Source organism: Drosophila willistoni, chromosome 3R, assembly GCF_018902025.1.
Source record: "Drosophila willistoni isolate 14030-0811.24 chromosome 3R, UCI_dwil_1.1, whole genome shotgun sequence".
Classification (NCBI taxonomy): Eukaryota; Metazoa; Arthropoda; class Insecta; order Diptera; family Drosophilidae; genus Drosophila; species Drosophila willistoni.
In genome coordinates, this window is record NC_061086.1 from 5,537,140 (window position 1) to 5,563,390 (window position 26,251).

At 38.2% G+C, this 26,251-nt stretch overlaps 1 protein-coding gene across 1 annotated transcript; it reads left to right on the forward strand.

Annotated features, from left to right (window-relative positions):
• The first annotated feature begins 30 nt into the window (after positions 1-30).
• On the forward strand, positions 31-24,362 carry LOC6651573. Its single transcript, XM_002072917.4, has 7 exons — positions 31-304; positions 10,476-11,079; positions 16,134-16,813; positions 16,982-17,117; positions 20,830-20,963; positions 23,076-23,304; positions 23,415-24,362. The coding sequence occupies exons 2-7, from the start codon at positions 11,022-11,024 to the stop codon at positions 23,519-23,521; spliced, it is 1,344 nt and encodes a 447-aa protein (XP_002072953.1). The 5' UTR covers positions 31-304; positions 10,476-11,021; the 3' UTR covers positions 23,522-24,362.
• Positions 24,363-26,251: the final 1,889 nt, after the last annotated feature.

Below are 26,251 nucleotides of genomic sequence, written 5' to 3' on the forward strand. Positions count from 1 at the left end.
AAACCAGTTCATATACATGTCGCATGTCCTTTCAGTTGAATACGGTACGAGTGACGGCAAGGACGCGAGCTGCGGCAAATTATTTGTGTTTCCCGCTTAATCCTTAGCGTATCCGTTCACGTTGGCATGTTCGTGTTTCGGCTAAAGCAGCAGGCGTGAAATGAAACATTAGTGGCGAGTCCTTATTATTTTTTACCTCAATTAAAGTTCACATAAATTGCATGTCAGGTGGCAAAAAAGTGCATGTCGCTGTCGTTAAACTGCAAAAGAGAATTGAGTAAAGCGCGAAATGAGAATTGAGAAAGTGAGTCCCAAATAAAGTAATTCATATACACATATGTAGATATATGCATACTTATGGATATATGCTAGAAAAGTGTGGCAAAGAGTTCATTTCTGGAATTAATAAACACAAATTCAAACTCAAACACAAACAGAAGTAAAACGGCAAAGGCAAGTACAACAAATTCCATACCATCCTGCCCCCTCCCCCACAAAAAAAAAGAGAGAAGAACAAAAATCCAATTAAAGGCACACAGAGACATATGAAAATGAAATTGTTTGATATGGAAATTGGTCCAAAAGCAAATGAAAGTAATTTATATATACACATTAAAAGTACAGTGAAACCTCGATATAACGAACTTCGTTATAACGAAAAACCCAATATAACGAATTTTTTGTTAAGTCCCTTGAAAGGACTAAGGTTTTACATTTCAGTACCTATAGCGAATCAATAGATATAACGAATAATTTTGCGATCCCCCTCAGATTCGTTATATCGAGGTTTCACTGTATTTACTTATTTATGTACATATTATATACGTACTCAAAAAGACAGAACTCGCATTTTTGTAGAATATAATGTATAGAAAGATTTGTTGGATATGTGTAAAATAATTGTTGGGTATGTGTGGTCAATCATTGAGCAGTGTTTTGCTTATAGACAATGTGAAGTTAGTAGAGCAATTAAATTATAATTGTTGTAACAACAGTCCGCCACAAAATTGAAATCCCAATTCCCTTTTCAAGGTGGTGGGCGACCCAATCCTTGGGCCATCTGTATTTGACTTTTAACCCCACTTTGCTCTGGTTACGAGGACCTTCCCGCCGTCGCCCCGTAAACTAACAGCGCCTCAAAGTGAATTCCCATTGGGGGTCGATAACATTGCGTGAGCTGGATTATTGGGCAAACAATACATATTCTAATAAGCTAAATGCTTGGCCCCGCCCACTCAACAACGTACACCCTTCGACCTATGCCTTTGCCTCCATCTAACCGCAACTGAAATCATGGGTCCTGCTTAGGCAAACAAAAGCAAAACAAAGGCAAACAATTTGGTATACTGGTAATGTCGTAGGCGTCGCCGTTGCTGTTGCTGTTGCTCCTGCCGAATCCTCATAATTTCAATTAAAATTCAATTGAAAATATATGCAAAGTCGACAATCGAGTGTAAATCATGAGGCGTGGCAATGCAGCCATAAAACTCAATTGAATTATGCATCGTATGATATTTATTACGCTCACACTCGCTCCCACCTTCTCCCACTAGTAACAATTATCTACACGTATATTATACATGTGTACATATACATACATATATCTAGGTACATGTATTGATGTTATTCCCTTTTCCATTTCGTATCGATTAGCCATTGAAAGGTAATTGACATTTCAATAATTCCATCAATATTTAAGTAACTGGCATCACCTTGTCCTTTCAATTAGTTTATTTGCTTTAGTTATAGTTTCCAATTTTGCTTCTTTTATTCGATTTATTTTTGGTTTTTGTTTTTTTTCAATTTCTTGTATGCCACTTAAATATATTTCTTCACACTTTTTCTTTCTGTCTGCATCGTTGAAAGTTTTCCAATTATATGTTGTTCGCTTAGTTTTTTCTATTTTTTCTCCTCTTTTTGGCAGCAAAGATTTTGGCCCAGAAAGCGTGCTTTAAACTTATTTGCCTTCATTTTTTAGCAGTCTTGTCTCTTGCGAATCGCCTTTTTTTTCGTGGAGAAAGTTTTTATCGCTGTTAAAAAAACAAAATATAATTCTGTCTTTGCCTTTCCCCATATGATTGGCATAACCAGGAACAGGGCCAAAAAAGTTTTTCCTCCCTCAAAAAAGGAAGCAGAAATAAAGAAAATCTTAAAGTAAGTGATTCAGCATTGGATGTAGGTGAAGCTATATGGCATAACTATATAGATCGACCAATATTCGATTTATAAAGAATTTATATGAACAGAATTGACAATTGTTACAGACAATTGACATCAAGATACTTTTCACTTCGTTCTGTTTTTGCTACATTCCGTCCATGTTGTAGTTGAGAGTTGTCAGCAAGTAGAAGGTGGGGTTGGGGTGAAGTGGGGTGGGGTGAGTGCCTACCTACACGTTATTTCACTTTAGTACATTAAGGCAGACTTCCTTTTGCCGGTGCGTTTAATTTCCGGCATAAACAACAATGGCAATGGGCTTGGTCGTTGGGCTCACTTTCTGTTGTTTTGCTTCTACATTAAACATTCTGTTTTACAGTCAGTCGACGAATAAGTTGACAAAATGTGAAAGTAACCAAAACAGCATGGGTAAATTGGAAAGAGACAGTCAGCCGAAGAGTAGAAAATAGAGATAGATACACATTGGGCGAGAGGTCAACCTTAGCCTAGATATCGACAAATAAATAGTAGACCATGAATTTTGTGAATTTCTTCTTCGCCAACATTAATTTATCCTTTTGCGTCCCTTTTAATGAAATAATTCAGGTGTGACAAACCTTAATTCGTTGACCTCATTTGAAAAAGTGGTTAATAAAAACATTTTCCCCCCCTTTGGGCATAAAGGTGTAGGTGGAGCTTACTCTTAGTTTTCCTTTTTTTAAAGACTTGAATAAATTTGATTTAAACTCTTTAGAATTGAAGATTTTAATGTTACGACTTAATGAAAGTCCTTTGCCTAGAGTTCCAATATTTAAGGTATTTTCAGACAATTTTATCACAATACAAAAAAAAATTTTTAAATTTTGTAAATGAAAATATAAAACTGAACGGTGTAGTCCGATTTGTATTTGACACACATCAAATTTGTATTTTTTCTCAGTTTTTGAATTAAGTTTAAAGTTTTGTTCCCGGCGCATGACGCAACTGACTCTAACTGCTAAAAACGGTGTTAGGATAGAAAATACTAAGATTTCGAACAATTTGCCACTATATATCTATTATAGTAAAATTAATTACTTAATTAATTAAATTAATTATAAAATTACTTTATAATTATTTTGGGATACATTTTCTGTTCAGGTTTTATATGTTTAAAACGAATTTTTTATAATCGTTAATTTTTAAGACACAAATTTTACATCGAATTAATTGTCGTTTATTGTCAACAATAAAAAATTGATTTAAAACATTCGAAAACCGAGGACAGTTTAATGCCATTTTAACTGCTACATTTTGATTTTGTCACATTACATTTTTTGACTGGCTACTAAGAATAATTCTTGTAAATTAATGATTGGAACGAAATCATCCACTAATATTTTCCAACATATAACAAAATATAATAGAACAATATCTTAAAGCCATAATATTAAGGATTCTATAATAAAATCTGCAATAACTTTACATTCTGACCGACTCAATTTCGATTCGGACAAAATTGCGCCCCTTTCAGAACTGCTCAGATCTGTTGACCAGTTGATTTTTCTGGAAATTCCAATTTCCCATGAAATGTGCAATGTTAACACACAAATTAAATTATTGTGTAAAAACTTATTTGCGCGGTAATTTATAATTCTGTCGGTTCAGGCTTCCCATTTATGAACTCTACTCAAATTATATATTTCGAAAACAAAAGCATTCTGAAATAGTTGAAAAGTAGAGTGGTTTACTAACTTAAACATGCCCCAACCAAACGTCTAAAAATGTTTAAATTACCCTTATTAGCGAAGTTGCTGAAAAAAAATAATGGAGAAAACTTAGTTAAACAATGGATTGTAACTTAATATAATTTGTAATTGGTGTAGATTGAGTTTTCTATTAATTATGGAGTTATATTAATCAAATATTTATATGCTTTTAAATTTGATGAGTTGAATGTAATTTAATTAATCAAATATTTATGCTATTCCTCTTCTCGCTCTCGCTCTCTCTCTCTCCTTCTCTCTCTCTCTCTCTCTTATGGCCAATCAATTTTAGGTTGATTTGTTTCACATGGAAAATTTATTTTACGCTTCACGCAGCCATAAAACTTGCCACTCACATACGCAAAAATTATATATGCATACATATATATGTATGTATGTACATATAACTCATACGCACCGTTGCCCTAAGGCTTTACAAGCTCAACGCACACACTCACACACACGCACAGAAGCCATGGCTTTATTTTGGCGTGCCTCTGCCGTCTGGCTGTCTGATGTACATGAAGGCATTTTCATAACCAACAAATCGTCCGCATAACATTTAATTTTTTGACTTCACTTGACGCTCACGCGCAAAAGTTTATTGGGAGAGTACACACTTTGGCGGAGGGCAGAAGCCGGATGAGTAGCATACCCTGCAGAAGCTGCAGGAAAGGTAGAAATAAGCTTTGAACATTTTGCTATCGTGTTACTGAACGGTGGAGATGAATGGAATTCCATTGAGTCGCTAGATGCCAATACAATTGCCATGGCAATGCAACTTGTGGTTGGAAACATTCTACTAAAGCTTTAACTTTGACTAGTTATTTATATATATGTATTAATAGGACTTAAGCAGCAAGCAGCTTGCGTGGAATGGGAGAAAAAAGGTCGAGTTTGGTTAAACTTAATTATACATTTAATGTCAATGTTCCTTTTCAAGTCTTAAGTTTTCGTGGAAATATTTATTCATGTTTTTGCTTTCAGCACTTTCATTCACTTATTCCACTTACTTTCACTTTGTAGCCGCTTTTGAGTTTTCCTTTGTGCCATATTAAGTACTTTTTCATTTCCTCTTCCGTTGTGAGAAATTCCAGCTCATGCTGTTCCTATCACCCAACCAGCCATCTGCCCACCTTCCCTCTTTTCTGTATACTGTGATTCACTCCCTTGCTTTGGGTTAAAAGACAACAAAATTTGTTTGCCATAAAAAATTGTCGCAAGTTACGTGGCTGGGTGACAAAATGTGGAAGATTCTTTTGCTCTCTCTTTCTGCCTTTGCTGCCACAGCCTTTGTCGCGGCCTTCACATAAGCCGCACAATTGCGGCCTGCCATGGCTTTCCATTTGCCTTTACGCTACTTGGCCAAGACGAGACAAACCAAGCCAAGCCGTGAATACGTTTTTTGTTGCGTTTTTTCGTTTGGTTTTTTTATGCTTCTCTCAATTCTTTTTTGTTTTTGATCATTTATTTTTTATGTGCCTGGCACCTGAATCAACTGAAACCACACGCAGAGAGTAGCAAAAATGCTGGCATTAAAAATTTAACTTTTATGTCATACGAATTTCATAGTTTGCCCTTTCTCCGTTCTCTTGTGTTGCTAGTTTTTCCAGTTGTCGTTTATTTTAGTTTCCTCAGAGTGTGGAAAATGTGTATGTAACTGCGAAATATATTGACACAAAATGTTGAATGTTTAGCACACACACATATACACACACTCGTAGACACATCCTTTTTATGTTTCCTAACTCCCCCTACGTAACCCACATAAAATTTTGACTCATTAGCTTTTGTGTGTGTGTGTGTGATGTATGCGATGAAAATGATAATTTATTTGTAATGTGGTTAGTTGTGGTTAATTTGTGTTAGGGACTATCAACAGGACAGGCTATAAACACTTTGTAGCCACGCCCATTGCGCCGCTGCCACATGACAACAAGTTTTTATCCCTTCGCTCATAAACTCATTTTATTTGCAGCACGTGAGCCACTTCAACACAACACAAAATATGCTCAGATGTTCCCTTGCCCGCAGTCCTCATAACCATTTATCAGTTTGCCACTCTATTCAAAGGACATGAAAATGAAAAAGAAAAACAAAATGACATCAAAAGAAATGTTGTTTATGAAATTGCAAGAACAAAGTGAACGTTGTTATAATAAGACTCATCATATTGCTTTCCATGAATCGGCATTGTTCAATTTTGTCATCGGTGAGTGATCGAAATGTAGACAGAACTTAGCAGCCATCAAAATTTTATGTTCAAAAAGACTTGATTTTGTTGATTAAACTTTGACTATATGGGAAATTGAAAATGTCTGCAGATGGAAAATAAAATTTGAAAACCAATGTCCAATAAATTGTCTTCGCCTCGTTCTAGTGTGGAGTTAGTGTCTGGTCTAGTCCAACAATAAGCTGCCACATGTTAGCCACATGAATTTTGTTGTCGAATGCCATACGAAAATGTCATTTAATAAATTGCAAGACCACAAACTTTCGCACACACTCAACATATAGCCAAAGTCATAAAGTATCTGACAGATTAGCAGAGATTGAGTCTGCGGCGGTTTGCAAGATGTTTCATGGCCATTTCTAAAAATACTGTCGACCAAAAGGACACTTGATTTGTGTTTATGATAGAGAAAAATGTATTTTTGTTATTATTATTTAAGGCTCTCACACACATACGTAGTAGTAGTAATAAAAAAAATGGAAACTTGCTCTTATGCCCCAAATATTTTATATCCTTATGACTGAAAAAGCCAACTGACTGAAACTCTAACCTCAAGTCAAATTGTGCCATGTTTTAATATTATTGCAACTACAATTTCTCTCGTTTATTATTACAAAATAGTCTGTACTGAAATCAATGAGTTATATGTGAAATCAACGCACTTCATTTACTCCTTAAAGTAAAAATTGTCTATTGTATTGCCTACTTTAGGGAACTAATTTTTCTCATATATCGACCACTGCGTCAAAATGTGTTTGAATCGCTTAGTAGATATAATTTTTGTGGCTAGCAACTTCTAAATATATCGTATTAGACTAAGCAACCTCTTTTGAAACATTAAAGACTCTAAGATATTGCCTTAATAATAGTTTTAGCATTAGCTAAACGCACAAGTTATAAATAGAAAGGATAAGCAAAGTTATTCAGTAATCTTGGAAATTTAGTTGCCACAACAGTTTATTTATGTAATGTAATATCATAAGCCGAATGGGGCTCCCTTATCATTATTATTTAAATGTATACTTAATGTGGATTATGTTCAGCTCGTGCCACTTTAATTAACTGCCAACTTTGTGCGTGTGTGTGTGGGTGAGTGTGAGTGTGAGTGTTGCAGGTGTTTCAGATGTTTTACATGTTGTGCAGCTGCGTTGCGCTCCCATTTAATTTCGCTTTGAGCGCTAATGTAAAATTTATTTTTAATTGGATTAAATGTCAAACATTTTGACTTTATGCCAGAGACGGCTAGGGTCAACAACAATACTCCCTTTTGAATTTTAATGCGATTTTTGGTAATGGTAATGCAACACCCACAGATGTGGCTCTTCTATCCATTGGCCACAATGTGTACTCTTGCCCCTGTCCCTGTTTATTTGTCAATTCGACAATTTATATACAATCTATATGCAGAGTGTGGGGTCAATCCGAAAATCAATATGAAATACACACAACATACAGGTGAACATATTTGCATGTGTGTGTGTGTGTGTAAATTAGTAACGATTTGACATTTTGACAATAATAAACCAGATACATGGTACCCCACCTAGAGGTAGAAAGGGGGTTTATTAGGTCAGAAGGTTGCATTAAAATAAAAGTTTAATACAAAAATAAAACATTTGTAGAAATTTATAAACTATTATGTACTAGAAGCTGGAAATGATAACCCTCAAAATAAACACACACACACAGAACCATAAAACTCTTCTTCAACAATAGACAAGACAAACAACAACATAAAACTCCACTCAACGCTGCGGCAGGGTGCAGAAGGAGGACCCAACTTGTGGCTCGAGTTGTTTGCTTATACTTTTTTTTATTTGTTTTTTTCTTTATTGTTGCACAATAATAAAGTGCGGTTGCAGCTTTAATAACTTCTACAGTAACAAAAGTTCTTGATAGAGACAAAAAGATTGCAAGAGAAAAGGAAAGAGTATAGGATGCAGGAAGCAAACACAAACCCACAAACATTGCACTGGCAAAAGTTCGCGGCGGAGTGGCATGAAGTTCCATTCTAATATCAGACCAAGACCGATGCAACCGCAGACGCCAGAAAACTAGAAAACTTTGTTAAGTTGGTGGGACAGACAAAAAGATAGCAAGCGTAAGAGAGATAGAGAAAGAGAGACAGAGAGAGGGCGCTTACAATGCCAAAGAGACGAATTACATTTGTCGTGCAATGTTTGCACATATTTAAGCAACTTAAAAATTAGCTAACTTTGCCAAGGGAAAATGCAGTGGAAAAATGCTTGCATCTCTCATTCCGGAGCACCGAAGCTCCGACACTTTTTCCTCATCCATTCATTCATTCATTCATTCATTCCGTTAGTCAGCCAGTCATCCATTCAAGCCAACATCAATCCAGCTGACAACTCTTGAGCAACCCAATTTGAGTTGCCGCGCGCTTTGCAATGCAAAATGGCAAAGCGTTGCAAAAGTTTTTGCTGCATAATCGCAGGCGCAGCACTTTGCGTAGCAAAACAAACTCCACAAGGGATAATGGGTCAGAGGATGGAATAGAAAGACTCGGGCGGGGGAGCACCAAAACTTTCCTGGTTGTACGCATAATGAAGCGACGAGGTAGTGGGCTGGGCTTGCCTCTGCAGACAAATTCGTCTTCAAATGTGGACAGAATGAACAAAAAACGAAACAAAAAAGCCAAGCAAAAAAATGACAACAGAAGGAAGACAGAGAGAGAGAAAAAGAGAGAGAGAGAGAGAGAGAGAGAGAAAAAAAGAGAGTAGGACCAAAAGCCAAAAGTTTAGTGCCAAATGCGAAAAGAATAGGCAGCCACCCAGATGATGATGCTGATGCTGATGATGATGATGATGATGCCAGCGTCGTCACAGTTTACTTGGCATTTACATTTCCGTTATAGCCCGCCTGCCTCTCTGGCTTCAGTCTGCAGGTCCTTTTTGTTTTTATGATTATTTCAGCTTCATTTTTCATTAAAAGCAAAGCTACGCCAAATGTTTTCAAAGCTTTAAGAGCCACAAGACGGACTGCCAGATGCCGTCGCTTTTCAAATCTGCTCCTCGCTCCCTGCTCCTTTCCCTCTGCTTCTTTATTCGCCACTCTTAGCCTCCGCCGCGTACCCGCTGAACTGCTGGTTCGTTTTGATTTATGCACATTTCATGAGCACATTGACGGCTCAGGGCCAAAGCACATGTCCTTGGGCATTTTAGGTTTCCTACATAGTAAGCTCCTGATGCTCAGTAGGCGAATGGGTAGATTAGAATAAAGTTAATTGAAATATCATTAATGGCAATATTATTTTCCACATAAAATCTATTCATGCCATGTTTTCTGTTCAAATTTTCTTACAGGATAGCAAAAAGTTTTCCAAATCCGCTTATACAATATTTCGATGATGTTTTATTTTCCATATATTTTCATATTGGACAATTTGCCGCCAAATGTGTTTTGTTTTAGTTTGGTTCGCTCAGATTTTCTTTTTTGTTTTGTTTGGTTTCCTATAAATGAATTTGTAATTTGATTTGGTGAAATGTTTAAGGACTGCATAAAAAAAGGACACACTTAGCCTTGTGACCTCAGTTCAGCTGTGGCATATGCCAAATGCCTGTCAACGCCAACACAAATACATCAGAAACACCCACACACGCATACGGAAATACATTAACCTTTTATATTTGGCTTGGCCATTTACTTGGCTTTTTTATAAATAGACTTAATTTTACTTAAACGAGTTCCTTTTTTTTCATCTGTTTGATTGAAACAAAATCAATGCGAATTGCCGCAAAAAAGATCAGAGATATTATACCCGTATATTTATATAACATGTTACCATAACGATTTGTCATTTTTTCAATGGGCAAAGTGTTAACAAAAGAACAATAGCTCTAAACGTTAGTCAACTAAGCGGCTGCCTCTATGAAAATCAATATAAATCAGCAAAAAAAAAAAGAGAGGAAAATGTCCTTTCAATTCAGTAGCAAACAGAACTCATTTGGCTGAGTACGAAATTGAGGTTGCTGTCGTGGTTGCTTTTCCCACATGGAAAGGAGAAGATGAGAAGGCGGAGGGATGACATTGATGGGGAAACTGTACTCGTATTCGTTTTTCTATTCATTATAGTTTTTCCGCCACTGTTTATTCAGTTAGATGAACAAAAAAAAAATATAAATTGTACTGTCGTTAGTAAGAAAAGCAAAATTTATATATTTTGAGCTCAGCCTTTAAGTACCCATGGATTCTAGTTCTAGTTTTTAGAAGGATAAGTTACAAGTCACATTTATTATGGATTTACATAAATTGCCATAACTTTTACCCAACTGTAAGCATTCCAAGTTTATTAAAAGTAATTTATTGTCTTTTTTGCACAGACTTTGAATGACTTGAAGCTGAATTTAATGAGGCCGTTGCAGTCCATAGCACATGAGACTAAAGATTTGAGAGAGCGAGTACGAGAGCAAGACCAAGTCATGCCTATCGAATTGAGCCAACTTATAAATGGCAACATGGGCCAAGTTTATGCGAAAAGTTGCAGAAAGTAATAAGGAAACGGAAAAACAGAGAAAAACAAACCGAAACCAAAGAACAATGCAAGAAGCTGTGTAAATGAGAAGAAGCAGCAGCAACAAGAGAAGCAACAGTCGTAAACAAAGGCATCAAAAGACTAAGCCAAGAAACTATCAGTGAAACGGAAAGAGGAAAAACGCTTAAATCAGCAAAAAGAAAATACACACTCAAACAAACACACATACAGCTTATAAAGGATCACATAACGGAGAACCGAAAAAAAGAGTCACAGGAAACTTCTACAGTGCACAAAAGGAGGCGTCATCATCATCATCATCATCAGCATCTGCAAGGGCATCGTCATCGTCATCATTATCGTTTCATAAAGGATTATATATTATGTTGTAAACATGAAATACACAAACGATATACGCATCATTGTGCTGCTCATTTGCTCTCTGCTGCAAGGTAAGTGCAAAATTTCTTACGAATACATTGCCAAAGGATGTGATGGTCGGGGTTAGAGAGGATGAAGCGGGGCATGCCGATTTCCACTTGATTGCTCGTTTCGACACCTTGCAAGTCAATAAAAAGCAAATTGTAACTGCTGAACAAAGTCACTTGTGGCATTTTAACACCCCAACGCACACATAGAGCTCTCGCCCATAGCCAGCTTGGCATATGTAACTTTCTGTGCGTGCCGGCAACCCAACAACAAGAAAATGAAACGAGAAAAGAAATCCCTATCAACTTACCTACGTCAATCCACAAAGCGCCTGCTCGTTTCACTTATTTCAGTTATTTTTCTTGTGTGCCACATGCGGCGCGCATACAAATGAGTCGGACTTACTCTCACTGTGAGATAGGGCGGTGGGTGGTGGGGGGAGGTGAGTTTGTGTTTGGCAATTTTCGGTTTTTTATTCCAAATAAAACATGATAATTTTTTTAATACAATTTTCAAGACTTTTAATATGCTTGAGTTAGCTGTCAGTTTGGAATTTTTCTCAATTCCCCCCGCCACGTACATCACATACATATGTATGTACATATGTGTGCGAGAGGGTAGCAACGATTTGTGTGGCAAATGACTGCAGATTTGCTACAAGAGAAATCTCGAATAATCTCGAAAACGACTAACCTTCAAGTGCACACATAAGAGCTCGACAAATATAAATACCATAAAAGTTAAAAGAACAAAAAAGAGTGCTGTTGCCTGGGCAACACTTTGATCTAATCTTCACGTTCAGATAGTTCAGTTCGCTTAGTTGAGATCTTTTTTATTTCATTTACCTTTAAGTAGCTGTGGCGCAGTCCCCACTTTTCATTTCCAATTACAAGTCAACTTGGTAACTATTTTACTCACTCTTTCACTCTGCTTTTTTCATTCTTTTTTTACCCGTCACCTGCGGTTATTTTGCTTTTAATTTGTTCGCCTTTTTTGCTCGCTTGTTACTAGCTTGTCATTTGTTGTTGCTGTTGTTGCTGTTGATGCTTGTTGCTTGTTTCTATTTTATTCATAAATGTTTCACTCACAACAGACACACCCACTCACACAGATATGCGAACGCTCAGCTCGCCTTGTCAGAGTCGTTTAGAGTTGTGTTTGTTTGTGTGTGCGAGGATTTGCGCCAGATTTGTGTCAACTTGAATACATCAGAAGCGCTTGAACAGATTTGCATGTTGTTGCTGTTGTCGCCTGCTAGCAATGGCAACAGAAAAAAAAACAGCAACAACAACAACAACAAACGCAGTAGCAGCAGTAACAATGACAACAACAAAAAGTGCACACGCAATCGCGTCGGGGCAACGAGGCGTATGAGTATTTCTCTTACCCCTAACCTCTCGTTGCCTTTGAAAACTGTTGCATACTTTTTTGCTGGCTATGTTTGTTTGAAGGACTCGGCTGCTGCCGCTGCTGTTGTTGTGGTGGTGGTTCAGGCTGCGGCAAGGCTAGCCTTTGTTGCAGTATAAACTAAACTAAAACTATCCCAAAGGCTTTTCATTACTGTTTTTTTTCCACACCTCTCCTCCTCCTCCTCCTGCTGTTGTCTGCTTAACGCTCACTCTCTGTCTCTTGCTTGCTAGTTTTATTCTTTAATATTATTGTTTGGCGTATTTAGCACAAGGACGAAACGCTTTCCACCACAGCAAACTTTTGTTGTGGTTAAAAATTCAGTAAGCCCCACACAATAATTGTTTTTTAAATGCAATTAATAAACAGCATTAAGAAAAGTTTAAACTGTCAATGCCGAAAATGAATATTCATCAGGCGTACGAACAACAAATACAAAAAAAAAACAACTAAAATAAATAAGAAGAAATAAAAACGGACTTGAAAATTCAGAATTTTTAATGAAGTCTAGACACCGCAAATGAGATAACAACACCAACAACAACATCGGCAACAGCATATTACGAGAACAATAGACGAGTCCTTAATGAGCTGCCCAGCATTCGACTATCAATGACAAAGGCGTTGTTCCCCTTCCATCTATCGCCAGTTTCTCCTATCTCTAGGATTGTCCCCTCTTCGACATTTTGACATTTTCTTTTTTTTTTCCGGTTGTTGTTGGCAACTTTTTCATTCATTCCCCATTCAGGTTGGACAGCAAGAGTAGGAAAATGATTTAGCAGATAGCAAAGTTTGGTTCTGAGAACCTCTCTGACTGAGGGGCGCATAATTGCTGTGAAGGCGCAAACTCATTAGTGGTGTAAAGTTTAAGCCGCATGTCCTGCCCGCCATCATTTTGCCTTCCATTTCCATACCATCGGTATCCGTTGCCGAATTGATAGCACAGAGCACTGAGCTGCCGCACAATTTCACTTGATTTTTGGCTTGTCTTATCTTCTAATGGCGACCTTCATTATGCGCTATTTGGCAACAAAAGTGTGGGCCAGTTCACCCATCTCAGTCTATTCTCTCCTTTCCACCCCTCTAACCACTCCACTAGCGTTCTCTTTCTCATTTTATTCCATTGATTGTGTTTGCTCGTCCACTTTTCTTCGGCCTTCCACTTTCAGTCTATTTTGTTTACCAATTTTATCGAATTATGCTAAACTCCCGCCCGCTGGCTCGCTCGCTCGCCCATCTACCCACTTGGAAAAAGTTAAGTTATGGTCCGTGAAAGTTGCCTGACCTGTCTGTAGGCAGGTAACTTGGCATCTCCTTCACCTGCTTAAATATGCGTTAATGAACAGTATTATTATGCATACTAAATGATTTCTTCGTCCTTGCTGCTTATGCATATTCAATTTCAAATTTAAGTACATTGCTGCCCCACAGATACTAATTTGCATAATTGTGAGAGTGAAATGCCATTTGGGCTCTAACCAATCTAGTTTTTTTTTTCGCCTCCCCTCTCAACAATTGGTAACAAAGGGCATACAAATCAGACAAATTAATCCAGAGAGACATACACACTTTTCTTTACTTATACATATGCACATATGTTTGTATGTAGGTCGACATTCATTTGTTGGCAACAACATCATGACACAGTGAGCCATTGCAATGGATGGAAAAGTCTGGTCTTTAATTAGCCAAATACTTGGTTGGCTGTGCATACGATATCAGTATTACCTACAATTCTTCTCCTCTTTTTTTCGTTTTGCTTTGTTTTTGTTGGCAATTTAATCTGATTTTATGCAGCTTTCAACCATTGTTTGTTCTTTCGTATGGGCCTTTCATTACCATTATCATCGTCCTCTTCTTCGCCTCGGGCGTCCTTCTCACAGGGTAACAATGCTTTGTCTTTTCGCCTTCAGTCGCTCAGTTTGGTTATGTGCCCAGAATGTTCAGTTGCTTTTTTGTTCTGATGTGACTTTGTTGTTTTTAATTAACATTAAGATACTTTGTAATGTAGCCAAAATGACATGTGTTTACTCTGCTTGTGTGTATGTGTGTGCTTTGGGTGGGCGTGTGTGTGTGTGTGTGTACATGTTGATTTTGTGTTGCCATTCTTTAGTTTTGTCCCTGTGGACGTATTTGAATCCTTGCTTTGGCCTTTTTGCTTAATTTTATTAAAATTACTCAGTTGGCTTTGCCATCTTGCTAACTGTGTCGTGACATCAGCATAGAGCACAGATAGAGCCCAGGTTTGAAGGCGGTGTCTTCGGTGTAGGTCGTCCATCAAAGTCGTACTCATATAAATTGGCCAATTAGATTACGTGTGCCAGCCATTAAAGCCCACACAGCCTGAGAATATCACAAAATTTGTGTCCCAATTAATGTTCAAATGCAATTAGTGTTAATTGAATTTGAAATATATTTATATGAGACATCATCAATAAATACCTTTGCACCATATAGATGGCCAAGATAAGTCAAGCCATTCGTTCGTATACATTCTGTGTGCACTTCAAACAGTTTTCACTTTCAACTTGCCCTCAGGGGTATGCCAGAAAATAGAGAAGCCAATTCCGTTGGCTGTTCGAAGATTGCAATGAAATGTAAAAGTTTCAGCTTGTCCCACATCAGAGACTGTCTATCTGATGTAATTCAATTTCATTCAATTTAAATTCACAATGTTGTTAAAGTCGGTTTTGTTAAAGGTTTCAAGTTTTACCTAACAATTATTGGTCAGAGTGGGGGCAATTTGGTTGGCTATAAAAACATTTATGACCAAAACCTGTGTGTGTGTGGGTGTCGGCGTGTGTGTGTGTGGCTGAGGGGAAATTCTAATTTAACGCTCAGTGAACAGTCGCTGAATAAACGGCTAAACGGCGTATTTATTTAAGTCCAACACAAAATGACAAAAGCAACATCAGCAGGAGCAACGGCGGCAGCAGCAACAGTAAGGATGCCTCCCAATATCCTGTTCCTGTTGTGTGGGAAGGCAGTTCATAATTTGTGGCCTGCCGGAGTCGTAATTTCACAAAGGATTACGCTCCGATTACGCACTCATTTATTAATATTTACGACCAAGAGCCACAGAGGATAACAGATAGCTCTAGCCCTGCTGAGGCTAACACATGATAACACATTGGACCGCTCCATTCAGAATTCCACCCAAAACTTTTTTTTTCTGTTTTTTTTTTTTTTTGAAATGGTCACTCATAAATACGCAATTCGACAGAAAAAACCTTTTGCCTTTTTTAATTAAAACGATAATTGTTAGTTGCCGAACCAGGCAATCCAGGGGATGATGGATTTCGTTAGAATATTTCGCTTTAAAAGGGCCAAGGGACAAATCAATTATGCAAATTTTACTTTACTCAAGCAAACGATAAGCGGAAAACGGAACATTTGCGCGCTCCACAAAACTTGACTGTGCATATAATACATGAATATATCTATATGTATGTGTTGGTGGTATATACATATATATTTTCCTTTTGAAATATTTTCCTCTTGTTGTTGAGGATTGCCGTTGGGTTTTTGGCGCCGTGGCATCCGCTCGGCATGTCTCAGAAACTCAGCTTATGCAAATATGTTTAGCATATCTTTCGGCGTCTCTTGGTCTATTGATTTTTATTTGGCAAGTTGCATTGATTTCAATACTTTGTTGTTATTCTTTTCTTAGGTCTGGCTGTAGGCCTGCGCATGATCAAGGTCTCCATACCCGCCTACAAATTGCGCGGCGAGTCCGCATTCCTCGAGTGCCAATACGAACTGAATCGCACCCATCATCACTCAGTGAGTCATGGTCATACACATCATCATCCCGATCGCAATCAGGATCATGGCAGTGATTTCAACTATGTAGACGCCGAATCCTTAGATGAGGAGAGTAGAAAGGCAGCGATCCGTGGAAGAATGCGTTTACCGCGTCCGCACAGTCAGCGACGCCAGCAGCCCATGGCAATGAGGCAATATCAGGAGCCCATGAAATATCAAAGCCAGAGTCAAGCTCAGATGCCACCCCAACAATCGCCCTATGGGCACAGTGTCTATCGGGGAAGTGCAGCCTCTGGCTATTTGGGGGCCCAAGTCGGGGCCAGCACGCACAATGGTGGATTCAATGCCAACTCCAATTTCAATTCCAACATGGGCTCTGTCTCCTATGTGCCCAGCTTTGAGCGCGAGGATAGTTTTGATGACAGCGCCAACGAAGAAGACGAAGAAGAGGAGCAGCAGCCATTGGAGGAGGGCGAGTCGCTTTATGCCATCAAATGGTACAAGGACAACGAGGAATTCTATCGCTATGTGCCAAAGGCGCGTCCGCCCAAGACCAGCTATCGTGTGGATGGAGTGCGAGTGATTGTAAGTACTAAAAGGAAAAATGCAAAAGCCAAAGGGAAATGTAATGGCAACAAACTGCCAAAGCTTTCCCTTCATTTCTCCCGATTGAACTCGTAGTCGATGCCTATCATACACAATGTTTACACAGGCTAAAAATAAGCTATTGTTTTTGCCCTTTTCTGTTCGCAGGAGGAACTCTCTGATGCTAGTCGCGTCCTGCTGCGTGGCCTGACTCTAAACTCCACGGGTCTCTATCGCTGCGAGGTATCCGCCGAAGCGCCTAACTTTTCATCTGTTCAGGGCGAGGGACGATTGGATATTGTCTGTAAGTATTACTTAGTTGAATATTTAACCGAAAAAAGCGATGTGTGAATGCCATCAGAATCATCACCAATTGGGTAAATTTTCATCAATTCAAAGTCACGTTTTCGTATGCTGCAAATATTTTGTTGCAATGCGCAACCGAAAATTCCAAAATCAAACACAACTGAGTCAATATTTGATCAGAAATTTTTGTGCAATTACAAGCAAATATTGAATTTACAAATAAAATACCTACATACACACACAAATGCATCATCCAGCAACAAAATAAAAACCAGGATAAAAATAAATGGTATTTGTTTAACCAGAGAGCAGATTAAATTTCAATCTTTTCCCCCACATCGGCGACAATATTAAATGGATATTTTTCAATCCATGTGAAAGAGCTTATTTCCATTGATATTCAATGAATATTTACACACAAGTTTGATTTAGCTATGCAATTAAAATTGAAAGAAAAGACAACGAGCTTATCTTTACAGTGAAAATTAACTAGCAATGAATATGAAAACTTATTATAAATATACGATTCCACATCTTAGTACTGAAGCTGACAAACTACGTACAAGTACATTATTATATGTATTTAATCTGCTTTCCTGAAGTGTGCCTTAAATTTATGAAGACCAATAGTCAAATTTGGTAAACCGGGAGTTTCCCGCGTTTTAATTTTTCAACTCAAAAGTTATCCTTTCAATAAAGCCGTTTTAAGATTTAGGCAATTGCTGTTTCTTTTGCTGCTTCTAATACTTTCACATTTGTTGTTTATGATCCTACATTTGTAGTCCCAGATATCTGTGGTAGTATAGTACATATGGTAACTTCAGTTTAAGTTTAACCCCTTTATAGGCATCTCAGAAGCTTAAAAATTTCATAATTTTATAGGTATTGTTGGGGTCCTGTGTTTCTTATCTGTAAAAGAAACACTCATATGTTAATATTAGTTGTGGCCAACTGTTGTGCTCGATAATTTTCCCTAACTCTGCCTGAAATAGTTAGGGAAACGATTTTACGCATGTATGCCACTAAAAAACTTCTCGGATTCAATTCAATTTGGACGTAAGCTCTACTATATACGGCGAGGGGGCAGCTGACAATTACTACCACATCTGGATACTCAATGTAAATCATGTTCTTCTGAATCCAGTACGATTACCAAATATAAATGATTTTAATTTAAAATTTCTATACCCTTGCAGACCTTGACAATTAAATCTTAACTCTCAATGAGTAACTGAAGAGAACCAAAATATTTTCAGAAATAGGTCAATATTGTGTCCTTTTACCCTTGTAAATGGTTCAATTCAAGAACACAAGCAGATATAGCCTTGTCTTTCTGTCCTTATGTCAGTCTGTGGCTATTAACTTCACTCGCTCAATTAAGAACTTATTAGAATGCATTTAGGCTTTTTGTATATTCGACGGCTCGGACTAGAATAAGATATAGCTGACATTAAAACCAGCGTACGAACAGCCTACTTTGAGAAATATCTGTTAAATATTTGTTAAAAAAATATTAAAGTGAGAATTTTCTCGTAATGTGAAGGAACTTACAATTTTGAAAGAGTTCGCAAGATAAGGGTATATAAACTTCGGTGCAGTCAGAGTTAGCTTCTTTTTATACCATACACCCATAGGGTGAAATGGTATATTAAAGTCGCCAAAATGTATGTAACAGGCAGATCGAAACATCTCCGACCCCACAAAGCATATATATTCTTGATCAGGATCAACAACCGAGTCGATCTAGCCATGTCCGTCTGTCCGTCCGTCCGTCCGTCCGTTCGTCCGTCTGTCCGTCCGTCCGTCTGTCCGGATGAACACCTAGATCTCGGAGACTGTAAGAGCCAAAGAACCAAATTTGGTATGTAGACTCGTGTAGTATGTAGAGTGATCAAGTTTATTTCAAATTTTTGCCACGCCCCTTTCCGCCCCCGCAATTTAAAAAAAGCGTTTATCTCAAAAACTATTCCAGCTAGAGACACTATATTTGGTATGTATATTCGCTTAGTAAATGCACACATTTTGTATGTATAAAAATTTTGCCACGCCCTTTTCCGCCCCCGTAATTTGAAAAACTTGATTATCTCCCGTATTTTTTTACCTTATGCAATCAAATTTGGCACACTAATATGTAGCAAAATATCAAATTTGATCAAAATCGGACAAAAAACAGTCGAGTTATGCATATAAACGTTTTTCCATAATGCCGGAGTTGGCCGTTGGCTGGTGAGGGCGCTAGGGTGCTCGTATGATTGAGTGAACGAGATACTAAGATATGCTTGTAAGAAGCATGTGAAAATGCATTTGTTTAATAAAGTTGAAATATTTGCCTTACTGGTGTATGGTATACCTAAGTCGGCGAGACGACTTACTTACTTCATTTTTTATTTTTCGTTTAATTTAAAGAATTTGGTACTGCACTTCCCTCTCTTCCAATAAAGAGAATACTATTTGAAAATCCTTTGAGTGAATTTCAGTCTCGTTTGTTGTTGCTTTTGGTAGGTTAATGTGAATTTTGCAGAGTTTTTTGTTTTGCTTTGGAAACGCTTTTAAAAAGCCATTCATAAGCCTTAGTTTCATAACAGCATATTTTTGTAATCCAACAGCAACTTCCGTATATATTCTGGTTTGTTTTTCGTTTTCGTTTTGTTTTTCCAGCGCTTTTTTATCTCATTTTTGTTTTAAACATTTTACACTCCTCGGTATAGTGGGCATTATTTATTTTATTTGCTGACAAACCAAATGGGCAGCAGCCACAGAAGCAGCAGCAAGAGCAGAGGTTTGAGGATTGGGCGGTCGATTGTGGGAATGGAATACATAAAAATGCAGGCGTAAAATCAACATGGCGCTGGTCAGAGCGGATTGGGGATTAAGTCTGAACTGGTGGGATGGATGGGTGGCTGGATGGCTGGGTGGCTGGGTGGCTGGGTGGGGGTGTGCGCGGGGACAGGCACCGGCATTTATGGGCATTGGAGCACGTTAGCGATTTATAAGTTAAAATGCCATTTTAATGGATATTTCCGCAGCGAGGCCGCTTACAACATATTTTGTGTAGTCCTCTCTCCGTGTGTCTATTCGTTTGTGCTTCTGTTTCTGCTCCTGTTTCTCTTTTTTAAAACTGCCCCATCCTCCCGCCATTTGGCTCTACTTCTCTCCATTTACAACTGAATTGCTTTATCTATGGGTTTGTATGTATTTTATGTTCTAAAAAAAAGCAGAAAAAAAAGAACAAAAAATGCGAAAAGGGAAAGAGAAATGTGGTTCTTTCCATTGAAAAACGTTTGCCAGTCTCGCTTTTATTCTGGTTCCCTTGCTCCCAATCCGCTCCTTAGGGTTTTGGGCCCCCTACCAGTTTCCCTGTGTGTGTGCCATCCAAATATTTGCAGAGCAAAATAAGAAAAAATTGTTAATAAATTACTTGGCCAGCGAAAGCCGCAACAAATATTTATTATGGTTTTTCGGAAAGGGAATTCATGTAGTAGTCGAAGGACAGTACATCATATGAGTATACGACCATATGGCCATCATTAGGTCTGCTTTTCTTTCAACTAATTAACGAAAAGTCAACCATAGATGAAGATTTTTGTAAGGGTGGGAGAAAGAGTGTCGTAGTTCGTTGATATATGTACAAAGTTTACCAAAATTTGACTAAATTTATTTGCTTAATTCTCCAAAGCGTTTAATGTTAATCCTTGTTTTCTTATTTGCAGTTCTACCACGCGATGGCCCCCACATCAGGGGACAGCAATATCAGTATCAAATTGGTGAAAATTTATATTTAAATTGTACATCGGGGAAATCGCATCCAGCCTCCCATTTGCAGTGGTTCGTCAATGAACAGCCGGTGAGTTTTTTCAGTTTGTTAACACGAAATTTATACAGAACATTTTACAGCCAACCCTTTTTTGCTTTTTTAGTTAGGCCGACCCTTTTTGCACCTAAATGCGATTCATACGCATTCGCCCTCCTTCTTCACACCCGCTAATCAGGGACCAGTAAGAGCGGCGATAAAAAAATGTAAAAATTATGCATACAGTAAATATTTAAGCTGCTAACAAACAGTAGCAGACAAACGAATTGAGCGTGGGGCAAAGGGAGCAAAAAAAAGAGTATTGTGGGGGGAGAACTGCAGAAATGATGAATAGAAGTGAGACAAAGAGGAGCCTCGACTTAAAGGCTGCTTGAAATTATTTCATGAACAAAAATCATGTAGACGGGGCAAACATTTTTTCCCATAGACTGTCTCTTGCCCTTCCCCTACCGCATGCTGTTGCCGTTGCTTCCTTTTTTCGGCTTTGGCATACTTTATTATGGCCCAATGTTGTTGGCTGGGTTTAGTTATAAGAGGTGTAGCTTGGGTAACGGTGGCCCATCCATCTGGTCGAAAGCTCGTTACATGTCTGGCATGGCCGGAACACGAAATAGGAGAAAAGCGGGCAAGAAGCAGCAAAATCAACTGCCTTCTGTCCGTACTGCATTTTATCGGGCCCAAACCCATCTTTTTGCCCATGCTCATAGTTCTCGACTACATGGCACTCAAATTGTGTGAATCGAGGCGTTAAGGTACGAGTTAGTTCATTGTACCATGTTCGTTTTCCACGCTCAACCCATCCAACCCATCTAACCATCCAACCACCATACATCCCCTCCAGTGCTTCCGCATTTTCCACCTCTTTTTGCCTTGTCCACTTTGTATAAATACAAGGAAAATCAATAAGTGCGATTAGGCACGTTTCCCGGTTTATTTGCCTTTCGACAATGGGGGAAGACAAAGAGAAAAAAAAAAGGCTAGGTAGACACAGACTCTGCGGGAGAGCCAATTCTCATACCAAAATATAAGGTCCTAGCATTGATAAAACTGTTGAACGTTTATTTAATAACGTACATTTTCATTTCCAATGTGGACAACATGTCGTATGCTTATTGTACTCGATCCAACCATCCATCCTTCTCTTGCTCCCCCATGACTTTGAGGATATTTGTCCACATTTGTGTATAGGACAGTAACGAGAATATATGTATACTAAATATTTTGCAAATTTCAAAGGACTTTTTAATGCTTTGCATGCGTAGAAATAAATTTTATTCCAGGCATTGTCGGAGGCCTTGGAATGCGACAGGCATTTAAAATGCCCTCATTTTAGGCTTGTGGCCAGACTATTGCCAGGATACAGGACTTGGGACGTAGCAGCATGTTTGTTCTTATCCCCAATCTCTCTCACTCTCCTCTGCGCTTTCCTTGATGCCTTTGCTCGAGTTTAATTTATGCTTTTCACTTTGAATTCAAGTTTTAAATTCAGCAGCTTTGTAATTTTTATGGACACCATAAAGAAAAGGCAGGCAAACCAATCGACTAACAAATGGCAACAATTTCGTTGGCAAAGTGCTGTTCGCATTCAATCGCAAACCCAATTCCAAACCAAATCGAATACACCACTACAGAGAGTTTCAGAAAGAGAGAGAGAGAATGAGAGCAAACCTAAAAGAGGATGATGGTGCGTTGGTATGGGGTAGCCTCTTGAAAGAAAAGTTCAAGTTATTTATTTGAGCATTTCACATTTTTTATCTTTTCCTCGCATTTTTCTTATTTATGGCAAATGATTTTTTTCTTGTTGTTCTGTACTCATTTCTTTTTGGCCCGTGTTCTTTTCCTGCTCCGCCATTCAATGTGCACTTTGCTGACAGCAGCAACATTGAAAGGGAGGAATTGTAAAGCTCTTGTAATTGTAACCCTCGGCATAGCATAGACTTTAACTCTCACTCCCAATCTTGAAGCATTCGCTAGACATGTCTGACACGCCCTGTCGCAGTCTCCACTCATCTAGTGTCATGTCATGAGACTGTGTGTGTGTGTGTGTGTGTGTCAACCCTTGGCATTTAATAAAATTGCATTGCAGACAGTTTAATACAGCCCTGAACTCTCCTACAACCTCTTATATGTCTCATCTCCCTGCAGATTCTGGACGAACGCTACCTATACAAATACAACGACATTGTGCACAAACACGGGCTAATCACCTCGACATTGGGCCTACAGTTGCCTCTGGAGTCGCGACACTTTCACGATGGCGACATGCGAGTCAAGTGTCTAGCCAGTATATCACCCGTATTATGGAAGGGCGGCAAGGAGAGTGTCCTTCAACGACGACCGGGTATCATCGACAATCGCGAGGCAATGCTGCTGGGTGAGTGAACTCAATGGGCCCCCCTGGCCATGTATTTCTATGCATATAACTAATTCTCGTTCTCATCTCCTCCCCCGTCTATATATATATATATATATATATATATACAGTTCGGAGTGCAGCTGGCCATTCACAGAGTACACTATTACGTTCGCTCACCATAACGATTATTCTGGCGCGGGCTAGCCAATGGCTATTGGGCTCAGAACTTACCTAAGCTGCTGCTGGTTTAGATGTTAGATCAATTAATGGACACGTATTCGTTTTCAATTCAATTCAATTCAATTGCAATTGCAGAGCATAAACGGTGATTTTGTATACTTTAAGTGTAAAATGTTTAGTTGATAAGTTAAGATGAAACGAGATGGCCGAGTTCCCGATTGCCAACCGCATTCAAAGCATGATGGCATTCAATCAAACAAAAAAAATAAAACAAAAATGAAGCGAAAGGCAAACGAAATTGGCTAAATGTGTTATAGCATGTAAAAAACAAACAACCACAGATAAACCAAACTGCAAAAATATATACATACATACATATATACTTCATTTCAGATTTAGAGATACATCCCGACACTCAAGCATTAGAAAAATGTGGTGAATTTAGTGAAAATAAATCATTTTCCCCTTCAATCTGGCAAAAGTTGAAACCACTTTCGTCCTTGTATGGGAATGTGAGTTCTTTTTTCTGGCTTTCAATGTGTGACCAAAAACTGAAATTCAATTAGCAAATTTGTTGAGCGACAAAATCTTAATGCCAATCCTGCTCTCTTCACTCCAAATGAAAGCCATCTATTCATCCAGTTGTGCGTAAGTTCAGTGTGTAAACAAACATATAAAAAATAGTAGTGCAAAAATGTTCAAAAAGAAAACCTTCTGATGTCAACTCTGATGGCATTTCAATTAGAAACAAAAAAACAAAAAGCATTTCAATCAACAAATACATCAATTACATTTGTTTTTTGGGTATTTTTTGTAATTCAATTGGCCAGGAATACCTTTATTACATCTGGCAATAGTGTAATTGGTTTAGAATCGAATCCAATCCCCTCATTGTAACACACATATCTATTCTTAAATGTATGTTTAACTAGAATTGTAAGTTAATTGATTAAGTTGTAGTTGAGTTACTTTTAAATCAAATTTAACTAAGTTTCGATTTCCATACACCTATTGACTTGTATGTAGTATAAATTAACTTGAAATAAAAAAAAAGTGTCATAAATTACCATATATACATATATATATATATATATAGAGAGAGAAAGAGAGGTATATAACTTAGTTATGTATGTATAAAAAAAAAAAATAAAGCAAAAACAAGAGCCCTCTTCCCTGAGTGTTTAACGAAATATAAATGTGAAAGCAAATGTTCAGTTTTATATGATTTTTGGCTGGTTGTTTTTGGTTGGACTCAGCATTTTATCAGCAAACGACACGCATACGAACATTAACACCTGTAAGACCACATGGCAAAGTTTTGTGTCTCCCTTCATCTTTGTGTGTTTGTGTGTGTGTGTGTGTGTTGGTATTTTGTTTCTTTTGGCAAAGGTGTTAAAGTTGCTACTGAAATTGTTTGCCGCTTTTGCTGTCTCCTTTTGCTTGGCGTTGTTGTTTTTCTGCTGACACACATATACATATACAGGCTCACACAACAATAACAAAAAGATACAAAAATTATATAGAGCATAAAAGTGGCAAAGTTAAAATAACACGTACACAAATTTTGTATGCAAACAAAACCACATCCAGCACACACACACACACAAAGACACGCACGTCGCCCATGCTGCAAATGAAAAAATTGCGTGCAGCCTTTTAGGCGCGCACTCGCGTAAAAAGTAAAAAAAGAACATTCTGTCGCTGCCTCAGCTTCTGCTATTTTTTTATATTTCTTGGTTTTTGTTTTGTTTTTTTCTTTGTTTGTTGCTTGATGGTCCCTCCTAAACTTTATGGCAAGCACATAAATAGAAATGCAGGCAAAAAACTTTCTCAACCAAAATGGGAAAGGAAAAACGCGCCAAAAATAAAAAGTTTTGTGATAAAGAGAGAGAGCAGGAGGGAGACGTAGCTAGGCCATGCAAGTGGGCGGGCACGCAATCACCTTTAAGACATGCGTGGCCTGGAGTCATCGCCTCCAGCAGGACTCTCTTAGCTGGTGGCTGTTTACCTTTCGCCTCTTGGCCAATCTAATCTGCTCCTTGCACCAACCTCGGAGGCAGTTTAACCAAGATTTATGTTTGCCTTTGCATTGCATAAGCGATGCCATTTATAGTAGAGATGCCTACTTCAGGGCCAAGCGACAGCACCGGAGATGGGTGTGGCTTTTGCCTACGGTGAGTGCGCAAAAATTTATTGCCCAACAAAGGATGCCGGAGGCGGCGGCGGCATAGCTGATAAATTTCGTTTGCACTCGACTTGGCTGGCTAAGGAGGCAATTATGACGCCAATCGAGAAACTAGAAAGCCCACGAAGGATTGAAGGTGCGTGTACTACGGAAGTGGCTGACTAAATTGCAGCGCACAAGAAACAACAACAACAATCGCTGTTGATTTAAGTTGCATCAAATTAGTTTTCCATTCCTTCTTTCTTTTTCTTCCTTCCTTGACTTCGAAAGCGAAAAGTGCATGAATAGCAAGTGGAGAATATCGTTGTCGGCTGCAAGTAAACATTTAAAATAGCATACGAGTATGGGCAATCGAACGTTTTCTAATTTGTATTTAAGACAGAAAAGACATTTTCACTTGTTTTTCGGAATTTCAGTGCAAAATTAAATAACGAACATAAATTTGCTTTTAAAAGCACACACGCTCAGACACACACAAATACATAATATATGTATGAATTCATACCCATGTATTATTTAAAATTTTTGCCGTTTCTTTGCCTGTCCGTGATCGATTTTCCTTCTGGCCATTAAAGGCAAGCGCAGAATGCATTTTTACGG

Excerpts from the sequence above, each read along its gene's own strand:
- LOC6651573 (XM_002072917.4), top strand. The coding sequence starts at position 11,022 with ATGAAATACACAAACGATATACGCATCATTGTGCTGCTCATTTGCTCT. Across the intron at positions 17,118-20,829 it reads GGGACGATTGGATATTGTCT|TTCTACCACGCGATGGCCCC; the intron begins GTAAGTATTACT and ends TCTTATTTGCAG. Across the intron at positions 20,964-23,075 it reads GGTTCGTCAATGAACAGCCG|ATTCTGGACGAACGCTACCT; the intron begins GTGAGTTTTTTC and ends ATCTCCCTGCAG.